Source organism: Lutjanus erythropterus, chromosome 23, assembly GCF_056507025.1.
Source record: "Lutjanus erythropterus isolate fLutEry1 chromosome 23, fLutEry1.hap2, whole genome shotgun sequence".
NCBI lineage: Eukaryota > Metazoa > Chordata > Actinopteri > Lutjaniformes > Lutjanidae > Lutjanus > Lutjanus erythropterus.
In genome coordinates this window covers 23936603-23956404 of record NC_139339.1, presented here as the reverse complement: position 1 = coordinate 23956404, position 19802 = coordinate 23936603, and the positions used below count along the sequence as shown (strand labels likewise).

Genomic DNA, 19802 nt, shown 5'->3' with positions numbered 1-19802 from the left:
TACCCCTCGACTCTCATACCAACACCCTGTTTATGTGAGCGTATGATTACTGGAGGGTACTTTGGGTTAAAACATTCTTTAAAGACAAAAATGAAGACATAAGCACTTAGATTTGTCCAATTTGGGTTTCTGAAGGTCCATTTTAAAGGCTGATAACCAATGGCTTTTGGGAAATGAAGCTTCCAGTATTCAGTGTTAGAAGCAATATGCAGTATACCTGGATTAGAGCCCCAAAAATTCCACTACGTACCTTATCAGACTAAAACAAAGAGAGGCTCCAATATCTGACTTTAATTCAAGAAATGTATTTCCAGATTTTAAAAGCCTCCAAAACTGGATTCATCCCTTTGCAGACATTAAAACTCCACTAGGAATCAGGGTATTATATTGTAATCTGATCAAAATGTGACCTCCCTCCAACGAATCACAAATGGACATCATTTACTTCCTGGTGTTTGATGCCCTCTGTATTGTCTCAAAATGTGAAATTGCACTGTGGATTCGATGCCAGAAAAGAGTGAAGCACACATCTGCTCCTTTCAGTCTGAGGATCAAAAAGGTTTACTGAGTATTTCATGGCTCGACTTGGAGCAACTGAGTCTTAAGAAGAGTTCTGTCAGCCCGCAGTCATCACAGTGTTTGGTAATACAGTGGCAAATCCTCACGTCTTTGCCTAATCTACGAGCACCTTTCCTTCTGTTTACCCTGACGCAGTAACCCAATTTGATCTGTGTTTAAGGCCTTAGCTTGGACTAGTCGACTGAGAGACCGTATCAGATTAGACAAATATCTCATTTAAGGGTCCTCAAGCAAGCCGTAGTGTGGGAACTCACTGTGGATCACGTGTTCAGCCTTCCACTTTTTTGCCAGAAACTCTTAAAGCTTTGCCATCTAACACTGAAAATATTGCCATCCTACTGTTGTGTGCTGTCAAATCGGCAGGTTATCAAAGTGCTCGGAGCACGGACTCGAAGGGATTTTTTGGAACTTTCCAAAACAGATAACCTCACAGTCATGCCAACACTTCATAGTGATAGGCCAGGCTTGCAAAGCTGTGAAAGAAGCCAGAGTTTGAATGTCTCTCTCAATCACATATGTGCAACACCACAAATGCTTTTGTCAAGTAGTCTCGCAATACCAAACACTCTTGATGATCTTGCCACCTGCTGATCATCTAGGGATTTTGTAACACATGGTAGTTAATAGAACCTGCACCCGTTACATGATTTTCAAGGACACGCCTTACCCAAAACAAATCTCCCATCCCATTCTAGTAGTAAGCATAAAATGTCCAACACCCCAACATGAAAGGTCACCATAAAGACTTTGGATTGGTTCAACAAGGCATGTTTTTTTTTTAAATCTCTAATTGTTTCCATCCAGTTGTAGCAATGAAAGCTGGAAGATTCTTCTTAGTCCTTGTTGAGGAAAGCATTCACAGACTGTCTTGTGAGTCTATTTGGCTAGAGACAGAATTCTTGGTAAGAACAGCCAGGACGAGGCTATGACGGCAGGACTGCTGCATATGGCAATTTGAAACAGGTGGACACACTTTTGTCTTTAGATGTGTTCGGTCAGCACTTTTGTAAGACCTTGTCCATTTGAAGTGTTACTCAAGAGTCCTTAATGTTTGTGTTTAAGCTAAATGCTTTAAGACTAAATATTGTTTGCAGTGGAAAAGGTTGGGAAACTCTCCTAAATGCTGTGATAAGACTGTATTTTGCAAAGTGGGGATTTATAGTAGCACACACATTTAAACAGAGGTGTAGCTACAGCACAAACACACACAGCGGGACTTCAGCGTTTTAAGCGTCCACTGTATCTCCTCTCACTTCAGGGGTCCGGACCTCTGACTGCCGTAATTCACCTCAGCCAAAGAGAAACACAACGACATCACTGCTGCTACAGCATCAATTATTGAGCAGAGCCTGAACAACAGTGAAACTAGAAAGAAAGAAAGATAGAAAGACCGAAAGAAAGAAAGAAAGAAAGAAAGAAAGAAAGAAAGAAAGAAAGAAAGAAAGACCTGTTGGCCACAGACAGTTACACAGTCTCACATGGATAAATCTAACTCATCTTCCAACAGGTACATTTTCTCATATTTTTACTTGCATACTTCAAAGACGAGCATAAACTACCTGGTAATGCCTCAGGTGGTCTGCGAGTTGCCACTCACTTTTTCCCCTGCTCCCTTCACAAAGAGAGCCATTCTCACAAGACAAGTGACAGGAGATGTTTGGAGCTCTTTTATTAGCCGTATTACAGCTCGCAAACTCGGGCCAGCCATAACAGACTGATAGACATGCAGGAGTAAAAGGCAGCAATGGTAAAGGAGCCAGCACTGACGCCAAAGCCTGGGCACAGACAAAACTCTCCACAACATAACACAGGGAAAACACAGGCATGGCACCAAATGTGGTCATGGTTATGATTAGAAGGCACAAGCTGGAAATTTAGTATTGATAGAGCTTGGGGAAGTCCAGGGGTTTCTCTGAAGTAAGTTTTGTTTTATCATTGGACACAGACAAAGTATGTACTGACTGACATCCAACAAGCCTTGGCACCTACTCAACAAAAAGGGGTGACGTGTCAGTACCTTCCAATGACCTCTAAAGCTTTTCCAGCATCAGCCACAGGGACTATTATGTTTTCTGCATCTGTCAATCGTATGGTAATCTGGATAAGTTTAGGCAAATAAAACTACTTGGTTACAGTTCGATTGCTTTCCTGACTTTGAGAAACCAACCTCGAGTGTTGATAGCAAATGGCGCAAACAACTAAAACACTTCATTTGTAGACCCAACCATCCCCTCAGACATCCTTCCTTCCTCTGTGCAACACTATGACAACATCACCCTATTTCTGCTATTTCTTTTCAAGGGTCATTTCTAGATGGGAACCCCAGACCCACAAAAGATTTTGCAAGATAGATGGTTTTAACCCAAACCATGATCTTTTTTAATGTTAAATAACTGTTTTTGTCACTAAAGCTGAGCAGATCTTAACCACAGTTGTCACTTTCTAAAACATAATTAGTTGAGTTTTACAAATTCTTGTTCCTCTTCTAGATGTGACCATTTAGGAAGTCACCTGACCACAAGACGTTTCATGTCAGGAAAAATGTATGTCATCCTTTGACAATATAATCCAAAATGTATGTCATCCTTTGACAATATAATCCAAACTTGAAGTCTACTTGCTAGCATTTTTTGTAACTTTTTTTAATCACATCTTACAACCCTCAGCAGTGAACACATCAATCAGTTGTCACCATGCAACGGACATATTGTGTCTGTGGCGTCATATGTGAAAGTCATCCTTGTTCTTTCCCTGGCTGCCCACAGAAAATAAGTAAGTGGACCTTGAGTTAAGGTTATTTTGTCCAATTTTGACTTTGAACAGTGGTCTGAGACTACCCCTTCAAGGAGGACCAGAGAGCAGTTGTTTGGTCTGCACCAGAGTTTGTGTCCAGCATTCACAGCAAACCAAACAAACCACACCACAGGGGTTAACCCACCAGCGTTCAGTTCAGACAGACTAAACAAAGCTGGTGTGAACCTGTGCTCAGTGTTACATCAACCCAGTCGGCGTACACATGACATGATTCATCACTGCCAAATTTCATGCAATGCATTCGCCAAAGTTCAATTTCGCATTCATGTGGCAATGCTGCAGTCCTTCCCACTAACTTCTGTAGACAGCAGATCCACTGTCAGGTGACCTTCACTGTCATCCATAGTCAGGTGACCTTTGTCATGGTGCATTTGTAATAAAAATAAACCTTGTTAAAGTTGTGAAATGGTCACGGTTTGGTTATGTTTGGCCGAAATAACTACTTTAATCCTAAGATTATGGTTTGGATTTGTGACATGATGCAAGTGCAAGTAAAGTAAGTCATGTTATCTATAATGTTGACTTTTGGTTTCACACAGGACAAATCCTGTGTTTGTCCAACCCATCCAACCACCCCTCCTCCACCATATGAGGACTTTCCCACTCTTTACACTACATCACCTGATATTTTTTTAATGGAAAACAGCTGGCACATTACCGTACACAAAATATGCACTGCACACAGTCTCAGAGTCTTGTTATTTGAATGCAGAATTAAGGGAACGGGTATAGAGGATCTCTAACTCACCATCACAAAATCCAAATAATCCCGGTACATTTAAAACCTCTACTGTTTGTCGGGTAAGTGATCACTAGATTGCTTTGTGAGACACTGAAAATTCATCAAAAGCAATCAAGTTCAAGCTGCTTCAAGCAACTCTGGAGAAAGATAGTTAATGGCAGAGTCCAATTTATAGGTTGTCTAATACTGACACCATGGGTTGGTGGTTCGGGTCGACACATGATTTCCTCTGATTCTTTCTCAGGACAGACGTAAATGATAGTAACCCACCTATGTAGGTCTTTCTCCACCTAGGTAACTATTGTGTGCTTTGCGTACTGACACAAAACAAGCATCCATAGTGCCCCCACTGATCTAAAAGGGCCTCAGTTCATTAACTCAGCTGCCCTGCAAAACTTTTCTCCTCTCAGTGCTGTTAACTTTCCCCCTGTGTGAAACCTGGCATCTTGATCTACGCCACCTGACAGGGCAAGACGGCAAACCCATTCATCTTCCCCCATCTTTCTTGTTTGATCCTACAGCCCTGAGACTTCAAAGCCTATAGGCCAGAGGATTGTGGCTGTCCACACACCTCGCCAAGCTGACAGCTACAAGGAACCGAGGCACACCCCACACATAATACCTACCAAGACGTGGTCAGAGAGCCGTATGGACCCTCTCAGAAACATGCTAATTTCATGCTAATTTCTGCTTTTTACACAATGATGCCAACACGCAGCCGGCCAGTTTTTTCCGTCTCTGCCAATTTAGGTTCAATTCAGATTAAATTCAACCACTTGCAGTGTTTTTTCCTTTCTCAAGTGGGCTGTCCAGTGGCGAATTTGCAGCATTATTCATACACTGCAACAATTAAAACATCAACAAGGGAAGGAGAAAATATGTACATTATTCATATCTGTCCTCCAGGGAGACAGGCAGTCAGAGCTAATGAGAGGCTGAAGCTTTGAAGTCATGGAGCCCTCAGTGAGGTGAATGGCATGAATTAAGTACCACCATCAGACACGTTTTGCTCTGTGCGAATGCCTTCTAGACGGCTAATTTTAGCCAGTGTTATGAGCCCTGTCGTGTCTATTTTCTAAGTTTTCCTCAGCAAATCTGAATACAATTAAGTTTCCTCTACAGCCTTATCTATGAGAGGGACATGCTCAGCGACAGAACAGCATCCCAGGAGTGGTACACTCTTAGAAATAAAGGCATTGACCAGAACCAAAAAGGGTTCTTCCATAGCAGAAACATTTTCAATTCCTGGTCCAACTTTTTTGTAACAGTTTCACTTGGAACGCTTGCAGAAATTATTACCTAGAACCCAGTATACAGTGTTCTGTGAAGGGTTTCACCCAGAACTCACTAGTGGTTCTAATGGAAAACCCTTCTATAGTGCAGTGGTTTCACACAGAACCATCTCTCAGGGTTCTATCCAAAACCTTTCCATTTTCTTTTGGTGCTCACAAGAATCCACCCAGGTGGGAACAAAGAACTTTTGTAGTTTCCAAAGGGTTTCTTTAGAACCTACCCAGTGGTTCGACCAAAAATCCCTTCATATTCCTCAGGTGTTATCTAGAACCAACACAGAGGGTTCTGCCAAGTACCTTTTTACATTCTGAGGATTCATCTAGAACCCACCCATGGGTGTTCGGCTAAGAACCTTTTTATATTCCAAAGGTTTCATCTAGAACTGTGAGAAGTTCTAAAGGAGTACCCTTCTATGGTGCAATGGTTTCACCCAGAACCCTCTCTGGGGGTTCTATCCAAAACCTTTCCAAATTCTATGGGTGCTCACAAGAAGCCATACAGGGGCTTCTGTCGAAAACCTTTTAATATTCTAAAGTTTTTACCTAGAACTCACCCAGGGGGTTCTACTGGGAACCACTTTTATTCTAAGGTTTTTTTCTAGAACATATCCAGGAGGTTCTATCACAAACCCTTCATATTCCAAGGCTTTTGTCTCAAATCCACCCAGGAGGCTCTGCCGGGAAACCTTTTTATATATCAAAGGTTTCATTAAGAACCTATCCAAGGGGTTCTATGAAGAACCCTTTTATATTATGGTCCAAAGCTTCTTTGAAACTTTCTTCAAGGATTTTAACATGCCTTGAAGAACTTTCTCATTCAAAAAGCTTCTTAATGGAAACCATAGTCTTCTAAAGAACCCTTCATATACCCTCTCTTCAAAAATGACTTCTTCAGAGGTTCTTTCGTGGAGAACCTCAGCTCTCCAGGAAGAACCCCTTTGGAACCCTTATTTGTAAGAGTGTAGGGACTGGATGTAGCATAAAGAGGAAATGGGCGTTTGTTGTGAAGTTGAGCGGAATGGATGCACTGCTTTTTCCACCGCTCAAAAGCGAGAGAAGTGTGAAGTGTTTTTGGCGAGAGGGAGCTTTGCTAAATAGAGGAAGCTCTGCCAGCCAGACTTGACCCCTCTCCCTGGCACTGCCGGTGCCCGCCGTCCTGCCCTGTGCCATGCTGATATGCTATCTGCCCAAACAGATGCCCGCTCTGGCCTCGCAGCGCCACTCTCCGGTCCCCCACTTCACTCGTAGCTGCCTGCTGATGTTTCGTCCGCCCTAGCGCCCTGTATCACTCTTGTCTCCTTGAAGAAGCACAGCGGTGAGATAACCGAGACCTGCGCTGCCCTAGCTGTTAAAGGGAAGCTGCACGCTGATGAAAGGTCTGCGTGAGTCTGAGGCCAGACATGACATGAAGACATCCAGCAAGAGCAAACACGGTGTAAACGTTTGGCCTACCTCCACAGTGAGCTCTCCAGCACCTTGGTGGAGTCAGCGTGGTAGTACTTAGTCAGGATGAGGATGACCTGTAAGACAAGGTGACAAAGAGAGATACATTTAATAAACAGAAAGCTACTACTGAAGAAGAGGACTGGGTAGTGCAGTGGGTCTAAAACTGGGCAGTGAAGAGTAAACATGGGGGGGCATGGATGACCAAGAGTGGAATAAAAATCAAGTTGAATCAGTATGGTTTGTGTGAGGTTTGTGATTGTAATGTCATGTTAGATGTATGCATTTTCTTTCCTGTTCTGATGTTTGTTGTCTATGATGTTACAAATGGAGCTGCTATGATGTGAGACAAATTCACACTTGTTCTGACAATAGAAGTCAAAGTGCTCTGATGCAAGCAAGGCTAATACCAATGAACATTAGGCCTAAATCAATTTACTTGAAGGTGAGGGCCATTTTTGCAGACACTCTCTACCCAGCACCAAACAACAGATATAGCCTCTGCTGCAGCCAGTCCTTCCACGAGGTTGCAATGTTATGATTGCAACACTTTGTGATGTCCTGCAAGTTCCACCAATCACAGCTTCACAAATATCATACATGTATGTGTCAATGACCCAACTCAGCTTTTTTTTTTTACTGAGTACTAAAAGTACTGATAATCCTGAGCATTTTGTGTATGGTTACTTAGAACACTCAAAATACAAGGCATTTTTAATGTCACTGGAACAAGTTGCCTTTGATTTTTAATGAATTATAAAAAAGAAAAGAAAACAACTGCAACTTTTTTCTTGCAATTTCATTTGCCTCCACCATTTCATTGCAAAAAATGCCTAAAAAATTGCAACGTGCATCACAATTTTCACAAAAAACTGCTGTGAAATCAGACGGTTTAGATCATAACAATCCCAAAAAGGCCTGGGAAATCCTGGAGGGACTAAGTAGCGTTTCTTATGTATTCAAATCCAAACAATCAAATTTTGGTCACAGTATGTATGTTTTCATGTCAAAAGCCTGTGACCTGATGTAAGGTTGACAGAAGAGAGGGCATGAGCACTCGAACCTGCATCACTGCGTTTTGCTAAGGGCTGACTGGGAGTTTCCAGAAACCCCAGAAAAGAATGCAGATTGCCCTTTCAGAGCTAACCACAAACCTAGCTAATCTATTTTGTAAGATACAAAATAAATTTTTTAAACATATTCATTCTGAACAAATCACAATCTTCTATGCTAAATGTCACCAAGTGCTAACAGCTATTACTTGTGCTAATGACTGATTGTATATTACACTGTGGTAAATTTAACACAGCAATTTCACAAGAAAGGTTTCCTGATGATTTCTCATTTGTCCAGCCTACTGTAGCCCATTTCTGTGTGATGAAAGACTCTACAGTTGTATTCCCATGTTGTTGAGTGACAAGAAAACTGAACTCTGAAGGACTATGAGTTAACAGTTTGAGTCATGCATAGAACGGATTCGTTGAGGCTTTCGTCATACGGAAGTGGGAGTGGTTTCATTTAAAGTATGTGGAAACACAATGGATGCTCCTGATGTTGTTCTACAGTGGTAGCAGTGGCGCTCCTTTCAATTTTTCCACATGGGAATTTTTTGATCAAACTGAAAAGAACTACCAATTGTAAAGTTACACTGTTCTAAATCTTTTTTAAACACATTTTCTATATTTTATTTCCTGTCTTAGCCATTTTTTGAAACAAATTTGGTGAAGAAAAACAACAAATAGAAACAAAGTAAGCTGACAATGTTTGAAAATTTCACCACAACCTCAGGGCCAAATAAAAGAAAATTCATATTTTGAAAAAAAAAAAAAAAATAACAAGACCTGATGAAAAGGATTTAATCAGTACTTGTACTTAAAAGCACCACTAGTCAGTCAATAGACCCACATAAATGTGGACAATGTTTGGCCAAGATTTAAACTAATCTCCCCACTGCATTTATATTTCAAGCAGAGGTAACCGTAGGGGAACTCCATCTGCACCGCTGCTGATTTTTATGCTGAGTATTGTTTGAGGGTGCTTGGAGAAACTATTACGCTGAACAAATAACGCTCTTGTTTGCCACTTTGATTTTAAAGAGAGCTCACACAGTGCTTGCCTCAGTGTTCCTCCTAGCCTTCTTTGCGCAAGCACAATTATGAATTTTGCTTAAACATATTTTTCTTGGGGCGATTTCATCATGAAATCTTTATCTTATAATATGAGTGTGTTTTTGGGTTAGGGGTCGGATACTATATCATGGCAATATGACAAAAAATCACACAAATAACATGTAGGGATGCATCATTCATGCGACCAAGACATCTTGGTCCGGGGCACAAACCCCGTGTGTGTACACTGGATCAGAGATTCTTGTCTTTCATATTTCAGAGAACTCCTGTTCTTGACAGCTAGGTCTGCTGGGATTTGCGTTGCCATGGCGAGAGTGCCAGTGGGTCAGGCAGCACAGTGGGGCCTGGTTGTGTGATTGACAGGCTGGCTTGCAGCTCTAGGTAGTGGAGCGAGAGAAAAACCACGGCCTGCCTTCAGGCGGAGGGGAGTTGATTGGCCGAGGGGTCCAGCCCAGAGGCAGCTGCCAACAGCAGCCTGTGTTGAAGGTGGTTGCTCCCGACGAGTCAAACTGCAATATGAACGCTACTGATACATCTTAATGTGGAGAGCAAGCACAGCCTGTATCACCATATTCAGTAATACATTCTTTTAAAGGGTGTGCATAAGACTGTCATTACACTGCCATAATCATGTCATTTTTAATAAAAAGCAGACTTTGTTTGAGATTATTTCTTATGAAAACTTGACATTAATCAAGCCAATAATGTCTCTGTTATAACGATGTGACTAAAACCAAGACAAAAATTTCTTTGTTATGACAAGTTATCTGAGACAATGTCTTTTTATAACTTGACTTTAACAAAGACACAATAACCAGTCATTGTCTTTGTTATGACAACTTGACATTAACCAAGACAGCATAACCTGTAAATGTCTTTGTTATGACAACTTGACATTATCAAACCATTTTAAGTGTGTCATGAATATTTTTCTTGACCTCAAGTAAAGTTGTCCACTTTGGACTTCACCAGTGTCATTAAGTTTTAATACACTGTCAGATGCTTTTGAAACAGTGTCAGCATTAATTTCCTACATTCTGTCATCATACTGACCTTATAACATTTAATGACATCTTTATGACAAGTCCAGGAAATTAATCACGACATTGTTACGAAAGCATTTGACATTGTAAATAAAATGACAAGTCCGAAACACAGTTGAGGTCAAGGAAAAATATTCATGAGACAGTGGTCTCATGACAGCCAATATCAAAACCAAACACACATGACAGTTTAATGTAAAGATAAAACATAAAGCTAAACAGTTTATTTAGTTGAGTCATTGATTGGTTAAGATGACTTGGGTAAAGTCAAGCTGTTATAACTGAGACATTATTGGTTTGCTTAATGCCAGAAATGACATAAAAATGATACAGCTGATGTGATGACAACTTAATCATAACAGTCATATACATTCATAAAGACGTCTTCATGCTCATGACAGGTGTAATTTGATTGTTTTGACAGTCTAATGACAGTCTTATGCACACCCCTTCAAATAAAGAGTTACCCGGTATTCGCTGTGGTGTAATATATGATAATATCTCTTATTTTTGAGCTGCATGAATTTTTAGTGACTTGCAGAACAAGTGTATGAAAATGCTCCTCTCTGGGTGGCCTCTGGGAAAATGAAGCTGACTAGGCGAAGCTCAGGAGATAAATATCTGGTTGATTTCTTGGTCAGATAGGATGAAAGCGGGACTGTCTGACTGAGCTGACTTAATAACTTACCTGGCTGCAGGCCCAAATATTTTCTCAAATAGGTTTTTCATTGTCTTAAAACACTCACCTTGCACTGAAAAAACATACTGGAATTTAGAACAATTAACTAATCTTTTCTCATTAACTTCATGGAAATATACAAGTTTTATTTATTGAAATGATTTAAACTAAAAATTTAAAACTCATGTTTATAAAGAACTTATGAACACGAGCTCTTTTGACCTGAAATGATAAGTTGAATTAATATACTGTAGTTCAGTCAACTATTAAATTTAATTTCTAATGAAACATGATCAGCATATTAGCTGACTTCCCAGCACGCATTGGTTGAACGTTAAAACTCTCTGTAATGTTCATCAGTGTGACTGAAGAGCTGCTGGTTCAACTTAATATCTCAAGTTTCCTGAACATGTTTTCTCATGTGCAGCTGAATTCATATCAAGTTTATTTGACTAGGAAAGTTTATTTGTTTTAAAATATTGCAAAATTATCTCAACTTGTCCTTTCAAATTCACTCAACTTAAAACTTTAAAGTAATGTGGACACTAACTTTTTTAAGTTAAAACTATTTTTTTGTTCACAGTGTAAGAAAACACTGCGTACCATGATGAATGATAGTACTGAATTCAGTCCCTACCCTAATGAACGTACAATTTAACAATAAATATATTTACATTTTCTTTACATTATCTTTGATATATCTCACATTAGAAATGTTTGGCAGTGTGACTGTTGAATTGTTGTCTTAAGTTTCCTGAGCATGTTTTCTCATGTGCAACTTAAGTTATATCAAGTTTATTTGACTAGAAAAGTTTTGAATTGTTACAAAAGTACCTCAGCTTGTCCTTTCAAATTAAGTCAACTTAAATTTAAGGGTAGCACAAACACAAACTTTTTAAAATTAAACAATGATTTTAAAAAACAAATATATATACATATATAAATATATATATATATACATATATATATATTTATGGATAAGTATAAGGATTTATAGTGGTTACAACCTAATTAATAACCTAATTACACACCATTTATTATACATGTATAAGGATAGTTGTAGTTGTTCTCAAATATGATTTAATCCTCTCAGTGTTTATCCTCATAGCATAAAGTTGAGTCATGATATTGCCCTCTTGTGTCAGGGTGAGGCTACACAGCTTGTAGCGTTCATTTGCAGTCAGTATTCAAAAAGAAACCCTAAGCAGTTTTTAATAGGGCCTTCCACTGAGGCGGGGCTGGTCTTGGTAACTGTCTTAAAAGAGTTTTTTTTTCCACACAAAACTAAGAGTTGGTCAAAGCGGAGCACCACAGCCGGGGACATTCAGAATGAGCTTGGAGAGTTCTAGACCAATTTCCACAACACAGACTGCCATCAAAGTCACTCAGCGGAGTCTCTAGGCGCTTGGCTCAAAGCAGCCCAAACTCAGGAGTTCCAGCCCTGGTGGAGCTTGGCTTCCAAAGATGTTTATGGAGTCCAGAAAAGCGGAACAGAGGACATTTCCCTGAGCAGCAGCCCGCTTGCCAGTGCTGATAACAACCTCAGTAACAGCTCTAACAAATACAGCGACAGCGTGCAACCTGCTTCTTCTCTGCCTCTGACTGTCAAAGAAACTTTGCTGATGAGGAATTAGACAGCAGCCGTATCTGAATTTGCGAACGAGCCGTCGTGTGAGGCTCTCTGAGTCATGCGGCATGTAGCAAGTGTTCCCCGATTGGTCGTTGGCCTACTGTGACTCAACCGTTGTCTCTGGAAACAGGCTGTCCGCCTCTGCACAGCTGTCCTTCTCCTAATGAGATACTGGTGCAAAGCTTGACACTCTTACCATGCAGACAGAAAGGCAAAGAAACAGCACTGGTCCCTCGACATGCGGATTAGATCTACCATGCTGCACACTTAGTATTTGTGCCTCACCAAGACAATCGCTCTTTCTTTTTTCTTTCAGCTTTAAACCTTCAGTTGATAAATTAAGCCATAGCCTTTAAAGCTGCATTGATTCATTCCACTTATTTATATATTTATTGATTGGGAAAAAAATATCTTTTTACACGTCCAGCAGATACAGAGCAACAGTAGCATTAGCATTGGTTGTGTATCTGGCTATGTAATAAATATTTGTCCAATATTCACTCATTTATTTAAGAAGCTAAAGACAGAAAATTTTCGCTGGAGTTTATATTGACCAAAATAGAACTAAAAATTATACAAACCCGTTTCCACCAATGCGAAGGGGAAAAAAAAGATTCTGTAAGTCATTATTTCTCAAAAGACTCAAAATAATGTGCTAGTATCTCGTACTAATAATTATGTGTTAGTATCTCATGATAATGTGTTAGTATTTCAAAAATAATGGCCGAAATGGGCTTCAATAATTTTTCTTCTGTTTTTTTGGTCTCTATAAGTCTCTCTAAATCCAGCAAAGAACTTCAGGCCCCTTACCTTCTTCTAAATGTCTAACCACTTTCATCAGCTTGCGACTAACTTCGCCAGTTCTTTGGTGCTGGCCAGGTAGTGTTCAGTTAGTTTATCGAAGTTTCTTGTTTAAAACAGCCGCTATGGATGCAGATGGAACCAGGGTTAATGGGGGCAAAGATGCTGCCAAGAAATACTAAAGAAGCTAACAGGGTCTGTGTGGGGTCATGGAGCGGACTTGACTTTTTAAATTTTGTAGATATGCAGCAAAAAAAAACAAAACACTGCAATAGAACAACTTGACAACAGCTATACATCTTGATGTATGTATCCTGATGGGCCAGTCTTTGCATTGTATTGCGTCAGTACATTCAGAGCATGTAGCAGGTCCCGAGAGCTGGGTTAGAAAAGCAGCTCCATATAAAACTGTAATAATAAATAGCCCATGATAATACTCTACAGCCTCTAACAACTTCTGTCCTTCCTCTGACACTAAATACATTTGGCCTGTTGGTTACAAGTAAGCCCTGTCTACAATAAAAGTCTGTAATTATAGCTTTCTCATCAAATTGCATCCTCTGTCTTGTAAAAGAAAAGCAGAAGGGAAAAGAAACTGTGCCTCTTAAGTCTATCAGTCCATCAGCCCCATGAGATCGGGGTATGCATCATTCATCCAAACGCCAATGCCGATAAAATATTCTGCCTCTCTATCCCAGCGTTGAATCGGTCTTCAAGGCCTAAGTTCTGCTCAATTGGAAAATGATTTTTCTTTGGGGATGAAGTGGACAGGGCAGGGATGTATTCGGCCATAAATCACTACTGGCAGGAGGCAGGCAGAGCGTTTATTTGGCAGCGGCGTACCTAGCCACATTGACAAAACTGCTGAACAGCACAGAAGCCAGATTCCTCTGTTGCCTCCAGTGTACAGAGCAGTGCGTTAGGACTACAACTTGGCAGCCTCTACCTACAGCTCATTGGACTAAAGGGCAAAATTGGCACTGGTTAAGAATCCGACCAGAGCGGTAAGAGAAAAAAAAAAGCCCTCTCTTTGTGGAAATGCAATGTTATGCCAGTCAGTTGAAATTCAATGCAAATAAATCACAGAACCATACTTAGAGTCAACAAGTATTGGAAAAGATGTCAAGCTAAAACGGGCCAGCGGCCATGGTACAGAAACTAAACTTGCAGATCCTATCTCAACTGATCCAGGAAAAAAGCCAATACAGATGAACAGTTCCTAACTCGAGCATCTACAATCACATATTATGCACTACATACCCAAAATGTAGAGTATAGTTAAACATACCTTTATGTTAATAAACAGTAGTATGCATCTTTTCAGGGACACAGATCGGTTCATATTATGTCACTTCCTCTTTGCCAATTTGAGATGCGTTACTATGCTGATCTGGGCTAACAACAAACACATTTAAAAAATATACCACATCCAGCAAGGGGAAACCTTACTTGCATTTAAATTGAACCACACTGCATTGCATTGTGGGATATCCATGCCGGTGTAGTGTTCAGTGCTTATATACCGTAATATTATAGATAGTATGCATATGTATAGAACATATTTGGATTTCTGTAGACAGATGTCATGAAAAAATTTAGACCCAAATATGGCGCCTGGAACAAATTTTTCGTGAACAATATTCTCTTTGCAAGGGAAGTTTGTGATGAACTTGGTGACCTAATCAAACTGTTGTAAAGGAAGTATCACTCTATTGTTACCACCTTGTAAAACCACAACCACATAATCGGCCACTGTGGGTTTCTTGTTTGTAAGCTAGCAGACAATGAGCCTAATGGCTTTTATTGGGGAAAAGTCAACAGGGTGGTCAAGACCCCTGGATGACTTCATACAAGAGCTACAAGAGACCCCATTGAGAGTCAAGCCCGTAGCCGAGTTGACCATGAACTCCTGCCTGACAACCACCGTTTGTCCCCGAGACATTCCCATCAACTGTGTGTCAATGGAGTGCTATCAATCAGCTATTGAGGAGAGGACAGAGGCAGAAAACGTTAAAGGAAGAAAAGGGACCGGGGGTGAGGAATAAAGACAGACAGACTCCAAGGCTCTAGAGAAAGAATGCACTCATTCATTTTTAAAGCGAAAACAGTGAAATACAAGTACTCCATCCAAGTGTGTGACACCCCCCTTCTCATCCCTCCGGGGCGCTTCGCATTCTCCAGAAACAGACCACACACATAAACAATTCATCACAGTCTGTAATAAAACGGGAGGAACTCATTTTTGTCTATTTTCCAAAAAAAAGATGGAGCCCAATTTATATTCCCCGGGCACAAAAGTAAATTCCACGCCGATTAAATTTGGGGAATGACTTTGTGCTGACACTTTGACGCCATCTCTGTTTCTCTCCCGGTCACACACTTTGGCACACAAAACGGAGACACAGTGATGGTAGAGCCCACACTCCACTGCATGAAGCCTTTCAATTTGTTGCATAATCTGTAACCTTGACTTAAATCTATTCTTTTATTTGATACAGCAGACTAGAGTAGAGAAAAAGAAAAGAAATTTTGTCAATGCCAAACACTTGTTTTACTGAACCATCTCCTTACTCTACTCTGCTATTGCATTTCTGCAGCATGAAATTCAGTTCATTGTATATAAATTCAATGTACATACATGCATTTATGTACTGACAACTGATGTGAATTTGATATTTAATGATGTATTCATTAGCTGTTGGTTATGTTTTAGCCATCCTAGCAGCAGTAAGGGGTTATGGTAATATAATGGTAAACCAGCTAATCAACAGCATGTCAGCATTGTTACCATGGATGCATTAGCCTGCTAAATGTAGCATTTACACATGGGAACAGTAAAATATTATAAATAAAAGACTGTAAAGAAAGCATAATAATGCTATGCTCTTATTTTCCTATTTTACACTAGCTGCAAAAGTGTTTGCAATGGCAAACAGCTCTAAAAAATGTTGGAAAAAAGGCTGCCTGGGGAAATTAGTGTGTGGTGATAGCACTGGACCAACGTAACTTGTAACATTAAAAACTTCAAACTTCACTCGAAATTTGACCATAAATATGGCCCAAATCCTAAACCATTCCAGGGACCAGATGACAGACAACTGACTTAGCTTAGCTGTTAGCTTTGTCAAAATATCTGGGCAGGACACCTTTTGACTGTGGTGCTCACAACATTTTTTTTTCCACAACAAAAAATATGTTCTTAATCTGTCCAGGGCACACATGATGGCACAACACAACGTGCAAAGTGCACGGGGGGGAAAAGATATAGAATCAAATGGAAACAACAATGCAATTCCAGCTGCAATGAGACAACAACGACACTGCCCTTCAGGCACACTGGCCCTAACATGCTAGATAATGTATAGACCTTACTATGGACAGTTTCAGTGGCAACTACTACTTTCTGGCATAGATACAGTCACAGTGTGTTCTGTTTTTGTATTCCAACTCCTGGCATCTAATATAACAGCGAGATGTTGCTTCCAACAAACAAAATTTCATTTATCTTTACCATGGAAACTATATCTATTGTAATCTGGGTGAACCAAGCCTTTAATAAAGTGAAAATTAGCCCATATGTTCTTATTACAGGGTCTGAAACCCCAACTGGTTATCCAAAGGACATTTCAGTACCTCTACATCCCTGTCCTTGCTTGCTCAGGCACATGCTCGTATAAAATAAAGTGCTTCATTCATCCAAATAGTTCCCCATTACCCTCATCCTTCCCACTCAATGGCCGTGCTAATGGTTCAGGACACCAGCCGCCACTGAGTAGTCACATCTGGTTGAAGTCATTTTTGCGTTGGACCTTGACCACACTCTTTATCTGAGGCCAGCCAAGTGACCCACAAACTCGTTACCATTTTAACAGTAGTTTGAGATTGCCACCATTCATTAAACTGCTCAGGCGGAGAAGAGGGAAGGGCAATTACATGGATCTTTGCCTCTGCTTGCCTTTTGCTCTGTCCACAAAAAAAAGGCTGCGCTGACCTCGCTTGCAAGGGTCTGATGGCTCAGGTGGAATTAGGAGCACATCTGGATACAACACCAATGGTGGTAGGTGTTAGGGAAATTATTTTGACTTTGTTATGCTTTTCTACTCTACACATACAATATCTGAAGAGTTTCATTGTAAAAATTCAAAACGGACAGTGGTTCTACAGATTTCTACTTTTAAACAGTGTATTATTAGAAAAGTCAAAAATAACCCAAACTACATAAGTTGGCGTGTTTGTTACAATACAGTACCAAAGGGGTTAAATGTGCCATCCTATTTTCATACCTTTGTCTATTATTACTGACGGTCATGGTTTAGATTTTACATTTTATTGACCACCTCTATTTGGGGTGGGCTTTGGTTAAACAGAATCCTTCCACGCTTCTCTTTGAGTCTAAAGAAAGTAGTCCCCTGGAAATCTCTGCAGCTGTTTTAGCAAATGCAACTAGCCACAACTACTACATCACACAAGCCATCATCTTGTGTTTGCTACTACTATACATGCTAAATCAGAAGCAAGCCACTGCTTCCTACTAAAAGCCCAGAAAGTGGCACAGTGTAGTTCATATATGCATCCTCATGAAATGGTGCTAGAAGCTTGGTGAATTTATAACTACTCAAACTACTGAGCTAACTAGTAACATGCTCACCACCAGGGAACATGCTTGCACTAGTCAGTTAAAAGAGCTCTCTTAGCTAGTTGATAGGTTCCACTGTTTATTTAAGTGATGTATTTGTGCCATCAGCTACATAACCCTGACCCTAACCCCCCTAAGCCAAAGACCCGCTAAGAACATCCTGATAGGTATCACATATTGACAGAACACCAGCAGGGGATTGTTAAATGAAAATGGACAGGACAACACACCTAATAAGCTATGACAGTGAATTCAGATTTTAACTCTCCATTCCCTCAAAGTCAGCACTGTCAAAAGACCACAAATCTGCATGTCATAGTTCTTCGAAGTTGAAGTCGAAAGTGAGCCCAATAATCATGGTGATTCTGTTGTAATAAATTAATTTTGCAGCAAAATCTTTGAAATGCTTGTGTGATCAGGCCTTCATGTAAATCAACATTTGCACAGGATTATGGTAGGTAAGTCAACAAGCAAGTTATGGCAAAAACATCCACCCTCCTGTTACACCATCCTTGGACCTGGTTGGGCCAATCACAACTGTTTATTTAATAGGAGGCGAGTTCTATACAACGATTCAGAGAGGAGCCTCACTGTCACCTGGTCTATCAGCAGGTCCATCCAGAGCCTTTAGATCAAATATCAAACAAGGCAGTGCTGATCAAGTATGGATTAAGATTCTGTCACTACATTGCTTATTTCTCGCTTCAAATGTTATCAGAAACATATTTTAGTGTACTGTTTAGTTGTAATACAAGAAAGTTTGCTAACAGGTGTAGTAGGTCTCGTTTAATTGCTGTGATTGCTTGTAGGTCTGTACAATTGCATTCAGAGCCATTTTGGAAAAAGAAAAGTCCCCGAATTACTCTTGCGACGCCAGGCTCCATATTTCCCATATCTCTGTAACAGAGGCAGTGAGTAAAAAGGTTACTATGACCGACTAGAACCAGGTTATCGAACATCACAATTTAAACATTCGTCCCTGAAACCTGGATCATTCTGTTAAATAAGAACCTAAATAGCACTCTGATTTGAGTCCACACAGTTACAGCGGATGTTTCTATTGAGTTTTTACCCTGCTACCATGGCAAAGACTGGAAAATTTGTGCCTGTTTCATATTTCATCTCAAAGTGTCTGTCATTTCTAAGTCTCCTTTTGAACCACAAACTTTTCGCTCCTTACTTCACGCTTTTACCTATTCACCCATCTTTTGTCATTTTCTGTCTCTCTTTTATGTCTAACAGGTCTTGTTACCATCCCTTTTTTTTGATCTTCTTCAAGTCTCTGCGGTTTTCATCCTCTTTTCAAGCTTCCTCTGTTCCTCCATGAATATCTGAGCAATTGCTATAATTGGGCTCTGATCAAATTGGTGGCCTGTTTTCCGAGGAAGAGACTGGAACAGATAGTTCACACAAACGCATGTGCAACCTCCCCCGATTCTGTTAAATTATGGGTTGCATCCACAACAACAGGCTATCTTTGGTAACACACATTACTGTAATTCCACTGGAAACCCAAAAGGCTATCATCAACACACATTCAACCACAAAGCATTTACCCACGCAAATACATATTCCTGCGCGTGGAATTGTGGGGATGATTTTGCCCGTGGAGGTTCCAGTAGATCGACTTATGCTCAATTCGACAACTAATTGGACCAACAGGACTGAAGGAGCTGAGTTCCTTAGATGTGTGATAATCCACTGCTGGGAGCCCGAGGCCTTTGGGACTGAGAAAGAGAGCGTGGGGGAGGGAGAAGAAGTGATAAAGACAGATATGGGATATAGCAGGAGACGGGGAGATAAAAGGAAGATGGCGAGAGACCAAGAGACAAAGAAAAGAGCTGAAAGAAGAATAGAGTTGAGGATGGATAAGTTGGAGGCAAGACGCCACATGAAACAAAGGGAGAGGAAGAAGAATTATAGTTAGAGAACGGCCAAGAAAGATCAAGAAAAAGGGAAGGGCTGGAGATGGATAGAGGAGGGAAACAAGAGAGTGAGGCATTAGAAATAAAAT

At 40.4% G+C, this 19802-nt stretch overlaps 1 protein-coding gene across 2 annotated transcripts in view; it reads right to left on the bottom strand.

Annotated features, from left to right (window-relative positions):
• The window catches only part of sorcs2 (sortilin-related VPS10 domain containing receptor 2), a 441732-nt gene that overhangs the window by 315027 nt on the left and 106903 nt on the right, over positions 1–19802 (bottom strand). For both annotated transcript variants that reach the window (XM_084711712.1, XM_084711713.1), the window contains exon 2: positions 6880–6947. In XM_084711712.1, the coding sequence (XP_084567838.1) occupies positions 6880–6947 (68 nt within the window). The remainder of the gene's footprint in view (positions 1–6879; positions 6948–19802) is intronic.